At 46.1% G+C, this 7,669-nt stretch overlaps 1 protein-coding gene across 1 annotated transcript; it reads right to left on the bottom strand.

Moving 5' to 3' along the window:
* Positions 1-5,166: 5,166 nt before the first annotated feature.
* On the bottom strand, positions 5,167-6,051 carry LOC134910860 (integrase/recombinase xerD homolog). Its single transcript, XM_063919244.1, has one exon. It carries the CDS (start codon positions 6,049-6,051, stop codon positions 5,167-5,169), a length of 885 nt encoding a protein of 294 aa, XP_063775314.1.
* Positions 6,052-7,669: the final 1,618 nt, after the last annotated feature.

Below are 7,669 nucleotides of genomic sequence, written 5' to 3'. Positions count from 1 at the left end.
CTCCACCATCGCTTGTGTACTGTGCAGGGGGTAGGGAGGGGGGCCTGACATGTGGGGCGGACTATCTCTGTGCTGGGCGTCCCCACGCATGTCAGAGTAAATGATCGTAAATGTGCTAAATTTAGCACAACTACGATTAACTCTGAATTACCCCCAATTTTTTTTCTTCTGCGCCTGCGTTGTTTTACAGGCCCATAATGTGCTATTTGACATCCACTTCGCCATCTAGCTATTAGGAACTTTCTGCAAGCTTTAATATAATGAAGGGATCTGGCTTTTACAGAGTAGCTCCTGAACATAGAGTATGTAACGTATAATAGTGTAGCAGTACACACGTGCTTTCATGCCTTGCTGCAGAACTCCTAAACATTCATTATTTTCAAGATTCTTCTTGAAGAATGATCAGCATTAAACTGATTTTTACTGCAACACTATTATATGTTGTGAAGTTGTGTTTATTAGCTACTTTGTAAAAGTTAAAATGTTTCAATATACAACTGAGAAGTGCTAGCAGCTAAAGAGCCTAATTCAGACCTGATCACTTCTCTGCGAGTTTGTAGAGGTTTGCGATCAGATAGTCACCGCCCAGAGTGAATACCCACCCCGTGCAAGTCTGCATACGCCATATGAAAAGCTTTGCAAACGCCGGACAGCTGCAAATCCGTTCACAACTCACTCACCATCAAATGTTTTTTCCAGTGTGTGCAGTCTGTACATAGCCCAGGCAGTGCCAGTGCTTCCATTAGGCAGCTTTAGGCAGCTGCCTATGGGCGCCGGGACCTGAGGGGCGGCCCACTGAGGCTGCCTGGTAGAAAAATGAAGGATGCCTCTGAAAGAGAGACATCCTTCTTCTAGATCAGCGGTTGTCGCTGGCGGGCACAGGTGCAGGGCAGTGTCATTAAGCAGCTGCTCAGGGAGTCAGGCAGAGGTGACTCCCAGCCATAGAGATTGGCTCCGGGAAGAGAGGATGGAGACCTGACACAGTCATGCAGGCGCCAGTGAGAGAGCCAGGAGGAGCACAGCACATCACCCAGACTTCCAGGTGCCCTGCAGGGTTCATGGTGCCATTGCGCTTGCGCAGAATCTGTACCCAGCTGTTGCTGTCATCTCCTGTAATTAGCTCCTGAGTTCTTGCCAGCACCGACTGCTAGACATTACTAAACAGCACCTGACCGGAGCCGCCCTCACAGCACAAGATTGCCGTGAGCAGAAGAGGAGAAACTAATATGAGGTGAGAAGAGAATTTCCCCCAAACATATACAACACTGAAAAGCCGGCTCAATGCGGAATCCTGTATCCTCGCCCACTTCCTCCCTGATATTCCCAGGTCCTTTGTCACCCTCCCATGTCCCCAGGTCCTGTGTTATCCCCCTCAAGTCCCGTGTGCACCGCACACACTGCACCCATTATAGAAACGCCAGTGCCTGTGTCCCTGCCCCCCTCTCTCCCTTTTGTGGCTATGTCTTGTCACCTCCTCCAACTCATGTCACCAGGTACTGTCACCCCGTTCCCCTCATGTGTCCAGGTCTTGGGTCACCCCCCATGTCCTCAGGTCCCATGTCCCTCCTCTCCCTCTCTCCACCATCATGTGCCCAGGTACTTTGTCATGTTCTCCCCCTCATGTGTCCCATTTCCCGCCTGATGTCCCTAGGTTCTGTGTCCCTCCTCCCAATTTCCCTGTCTTGTGCGCATGTCCTGAATCACCCCCTCCCACTCATGTCCCCAGGTACTGTGTCACCCCTTCCCCCTCATGTGTCCAGTGCTTGTATCACCCTCCCATATCCTGTGTCATCCCCCCATGTCCCCAGGTTAGCTGTCCCTCTTCTACCACTCTCCACCCTCATGTCTCCAGGTTCTGTGTTACCACCTCCCCCTCATGTGTACATGTCCTGTGTCACCTCCTCCCACTCATGTTCCCAGGTACTATGTCACCCCTTACCCCTCATGTCCCCACGTCCTGTGTGACCTCCCCCTCATGTGTACATGTCCTGTGTCACCTCCTCCCACTCATGTTCCCAGGTACTGTGTCACCCCTTACCCCTCATGTCCCCAGGTCCTGTGTGACCTCCCCCTCATGTGTACATGTCCTGTGTCACCTCCTCCCACTCATGTTCCCAGGTACTGTGTCACCCCTTACCCCTCATGTCCCCAGGTCTTGTATTACCACTCATGTCCCCAGGTCCTGTGTCCCTTCTATCTCTCTCTCTACCCTCATGTCCACAGGTCCTGTGTCATCTCCACCACCGCTTGTGTACTGTGCAGGGGGTAGGGAGGGGGGCCTGTGTTATCTCACCCCCATGTGCCCAGGTTCTGTGTCCCGCTTCTACCCCTCTCCACCCTCATGTGCCCAGGTCCTGTGTCACCACCTCCCCCTCTTGTTTACATGGCTTGTGTTACATGGCTTTTGGCACCGTCCCCAGGTCCTGTGCCCCCCCAAATGTCCCTAAATCCTGTGTCACCTACTACCTCTCATGTCTCCATGTCCTGAATCACCTCATGTCCCCAGATCGTGTGTCCCTCCATCCCTTCCTGCCCCCCTTATGTCCCCATGTCATGTGTCACAGCTTCACTGGGCTCCTCCATCCCTGCAGGGGATCAGAAGGCTGAAGTTTTGCATAGAGTGCTGAGAAACCTTGCACCGGCCCTGAGCCCAGGACCTACTCCTACAGTGTGATAGAAAAAGGCTGGTCGGGGCCAGAGCTGAAGTCACACACCCTCCCTGAAAACACTTGGGAATACCTGCGTTTTTCCTGACACTCCCAGAAAACGGCCAGTTACCACCCCCAACTGTCCATTTCCTGTCAATCAACTTGCATACGCCTAGCGATCTAAAAAGACGCTGGACTCTTACGCAGTTTGGCTTTGCGCTTGCGCATTACGATCTATATGCATGCGCAGTCAATTGATAATCGTCTGCCTTTTGAATTCGCACAACAGCGATCAGGTCTGAATTAGGCTCAAAGCTAGGAGAATGTTACTGACAACTGCAGTGTGGATGTTGCATATCATAATCTGCATCATCTCTGTAGATGTAAATATATTTATCAATATAGGGCTCAGTTATAAAAGTGCCAATCTGCAGGTTGAAAATATTCACTTTATTAGTTCAGTTTGGTTCAGTTCAGTCTCTTTGGATAATTTGTATTATGTACAGTATATGGTATTTTTTCATAATTGTTTGATACAATATAGGTTTTATGCTTTAAGTCACCCATATGTTTTATTATTACGCCATCACTCAAATACTTCAACCAAATAAATAAAGACACAGACAACTGTATAGATTGGAAAATTGAGGTCACAGCCAAATTTATTTAAATTCGAATCTGGAATTAGAAATCTTAATCACTGGTGGCGAAAAAAGCAGTGCCAACTCGGCCATGGCTTAAAAACTTTTAATCATTAAACAAATGGGGCAGAGTTTCTGCCCCTTGCGCAATCCGTCTTGGGTAGAACCATCTCCCCTTAACTAGCACAGTGCTGGTCCCTCCTTAAGATGGTGACCTGGTCCTCCCCTGAGGTAGTGACCGACTCGCCTTTTCTCAAAGGGGAAATGCTAGCCAAGCTCTGCTGCGCTAAATTGAGCCGCCGATGAGCACTGCTTTCCGCCCGCTGCGCCTCGCCTTGCTGGAATAACTCTTAAAATATATTCCAACGGGAAAAAACATTTAATTGACATTAAGAAAAATTAACCTTTGCCGGGTGGGTGGGTGGGATCCCAAAATGGCAAGAGGATTTGAATTCCTCAGCCCTGCCCTATATAAACTCCAACGCCCCGCCTACCAAACAAATTCCATTGGCTAAATGATTGATTGACAGCCTTAACCTCCTCTTCACCACTAGCAAACTAAAAAACCAGTTTCAGCCAGCTCAGCTTCATAACAAACAGGGCGCTTATATTCTCTCTGTCCTATGCAGTCCTTCGTTCATTTTAAGTCACCCATATGTTTTATTATTACGCCATCACTCAAATACTTCAACCAAATAAATAAAGACACAGACAACTGTATAGATTGGAAAATTGAGGTCACAGCCAAATTTATTTAAATTCGAATCTGGAATTAGAAATCTTAATCACTGGTGGCGAAAAAAGCAGTGCCAACTCGGCCATGGCTTAAAAACTTTTAATCATTAAACAAATGGGGCAGAGTTTCTGCCCCTTGCGCAATCCGTCTTGGGTAGAACCATCTCCCCTTAACTAGCACAGTGCTGGTCCCTCCTTAAGATGGTGACCTGGTCCTCCCCTGAGGTAGTGACCGACTCGCCTTTTCTCAAAGGGGAAATGCTAGCCAAGCTCTGCTGCGCTAAATTGAGCCGCCGATGAGCACTGCTTTCCGCCAAATTCGAGGGCTTCCAGACTTCGATACCGCCACCACCAACAACTAAATGCCTCACACTTCCTTCAAACCATCCACCAAGGCTGTGACAAATAGTTCCATACCCATCTTAGACAAATGCACCCCGTCCAATCTATACAATTCCAATTTCTCGTAACGTAACTCTGGGTGCTTTACCACCTGACCTCCTAAACTAAGGACATACCTGGAAATTGCAGCATTAACTTTTCTCCTCACTCTATCCAAAGCTGCTCCACCTTGAGTGCCCCTCCAAAATCTACGTGGTATAATTTCTGACCATAACAACTTAACCAGCGGCCAACGTTCCATAACCAAATTAAAATATCTTTTCATTTCGTTAATCAATTCAATACCTTTACAGGTACCCAAATCATTACCGCCTAAATGCACAACTAAACAATCTGGGGCACCCCATTTGCCTTCACAATCCGAAAGTAAACTCAATAAACCACTCCATCTCATACCTCTTATACCTATCCACCTAATATCGAAAGGGAATGACTTAGCCACTTGATGCCTACTGGCCCAATAGACATAAGAATGACCTACAATCCACACCCGGCTTGATAATGTCAAAAAACCTGTAATAAAAGGTAAATGAAATGATTTGTTTAATAACATAAATTCCTTTTAAATTTCGCAGGGAAAGGGAAAACTTAGCTATTTGGGTGACCCAGATGGAGGTGAACAACACCAAACCTCAATCGTTTTGTGAGGAAAAAGGTGAAAAGAACTCCAAACCCCCTTTAACGGCGGGTAGCTTAAGGCCCTGAGATTCCCAAATAACAAACTCGCAGGAAGCTTCGCTTTAACGCAACTTATCTCCGCGGATGTAAACCTTATAAGCATCCGACTTCCAACGCCCTAAACGCTTAATTTCCTCACCCGAAGAACCTGCCGCTGCTGCACAAGTCGCTGCTCCTATTCTAAACGAATGCGTCCCGTATTGTTCTAATGGAAGATCCAATGCTATCAAGCATTTTTTTAAAACGCTGGTAAACTGAAATCTCGATAAAGGAATAAGATCCCTATGAACCAACCATTGCCTCCCCCCACTTGGACGATTTTGGCAATAAATCTCTGCCAATTTTACTGGGCAAATACTCGACTCCGGATGCGCAGGAACAGAGATCCATTTACCTTTTCCTAGCTGATCCATTTTAGAACGCTGAATTTTAACAAGCATCATATCTCTTTTAATAACAACATTCCCTGCCATAATACCCGTCTCTGTTGACCTTTTACTCTTTGCCACTAATTCTCCTATCCTTAAAGCACCGAAAAATGCTAATACGAATGCTAAGCTAAAAAGATTTGTTTCATAATCGCCTAAAGCAATGCCTGAAACCGCAGTTACCAAATCTTTCAAAAGACCTATATCAATTGGTCTACGATCATCGCTAAATCTTAACTGCTCCTTAGCCCATCCTCTCAAAGCCCTTGTAAGAATAAATGATTTAGTGGGATCTATTAAACCTTCCAAGCGCGAAAAATAAAATATTCCTGCTAAAGCGCTTGACATCGTCGCCTTGGAACGACCTCTCTCGTGCCATAACCATACGAACTCTAAAATCGCATCCTGCCAACTCTTACCCCTACCACTGGAGGCCATGTACTCCTGCCAATCACCCCAAGCTGCAGAATAAGCTCTCAACGTTCCAGGGGCCAGTGCTTTCAACGCCAATGCCTTCATGCCGGCTTGATGATCTGCCATACAAAATCAGGACATGACAAACTATTCACCTTAGCTGATGGAGCTAATCTCCTAAATCTGTCCCATTGAAAAGGAGACAAAGCATCCGCTATCTCATTCTCAACCCCGGGCATATGCTTAGCATTTAATTCAATGTTTCTCTGCAGACACCTTAAAGTTAAATGTCTCAGCAACCTCAGCGCATGCGAGCATGAGGTCTTCTGGTTATTAATCGCCTGAACTACCCCTAGGTTGTCGCACCAGAAAACAATTCCTTGATTACTAAGCTTAATTCCCCATATCTCAATCGCTACGATTATCGGAAAAAGCTCAAGCAAAAGCATACTGCTAGTAAGACCCTTAACTCGCCATTCCTCTGGCCAAGTCCCAGCGCACCAATCGCCCTCAAAATGTGCACCAAAACCTAACGAACCTGAAGCATCGGTGAAAAGTTGAAGCTCACTATTATTGAGTTCTTCATGCAACCAAATGCGAACCCCGTTAAAATCTTGCAAGAAAAGAAGCCAAATCCTACAATCCTCTTTCAAATCTGCTGATATACGGATCATATGATGCGACCTCTTAACACCCGCGGTAGCTCTTTCTAACCTACGACTAAAAACCCTTCCCATCGGCATGACCCTACAGGAAAAATTTAACAAACCTAAAAGCGACTGCACTTGCTTCAAAGACATCTTTTTTGCCGCAATAAAATTCTCTAACAAATTCCTTAAACGATTCACTTTTTCCGAAGGCAATCTACAAAGCCCTGCTTCAGTATCAATTTCTATTCCTAGGTAGGATAAACGTGTCACTGGTCCTTCAGTTTTATCCTTCGCTATAGGTACCCCCATGACTGTAAATAATGATTGAACTGAAAAAAGCAATTCCTGACATTCTGAGCTATCTGCATGACCAACCAATAAAAAATCGTCCAAATAATGGGCGACTCCCGACTGCCTAGTTCCTGCTACTATGCACCACTGCAAAAATGAACTAAAACATTCAAAATAAGAACATGAGACTGAACAGCCTATAGGCAAACACCTATCTACAAAAAATTGACCATCCAGTTTAAAACCCATATACTTAAATGAATCGGGATGCAGTGGTAACAATCTGAAAGCAGATTCTATGTCCACTTTTGCCAATAGAGCTCCAACACCAAAACTTTGTACCAACACGATAGCATCCTCAAATGATTGATATTTAACGCTACAAAACAAAGGATCTAACGCTTCGTTTATTGAGCCCCCTTCCGGGTAAGAAAGGTGCTGAATAATCCGAAATTTCCCAGGCTCCTTTTTCGGAACTACGCCCAAAGGAGAAATGCAAAAATCAGCCAAAGGCGGGCTCTTAAAAGGGCCACACATACGACCCAAACTAACCTCCGCCTCAATTTTAGCCCTTACCACCTCTGGTAGATCTCTAGCTGACTTAAGATTCCTCTTGGCTAAAACTAAAACAGGCCTAATTACTGGCAAATTAAAACCAAACTTAAAACCTTTTAACCGAAAACCGCCTCCTCCCTGAGAGGATAGCGGCCCAACCAACGCTCTAAGACTTCTAACTTTACTGGCGATTCCGCCTCACCTAGGAACTGCTCTATGTTCCCCTC

Source organism: Pseudophryne corroboree, chromosome 4 (assembly GCF_028390025.1).
Source record: "Pseudophryne corroboree isolate aPseCor3 chromosome 4, aPseCor3.hap2, whole genome shotgun sequence".
Taxonomy (NCBI): domain Eukaryota; kingdom Metazoa; phylum Chordata; class Amphibia; order Anura; family Myobatrachidae; genus Pseudophryne; species Pseudophryne corroboree.
This window is presented reverse-complemented; position numbering and strand designations above follow the sequence as displayed.

Bases quoted from the DNA above. Each gene is read 5' to 3' on its own strand.
- LOC134910860 (XM_063919244.1), bottom strand. From the start codon at position 6,051: ATGAAGGCATTGGCGTTGAAAGCACTGGCCCCTGGAACGTTGAGAGCT.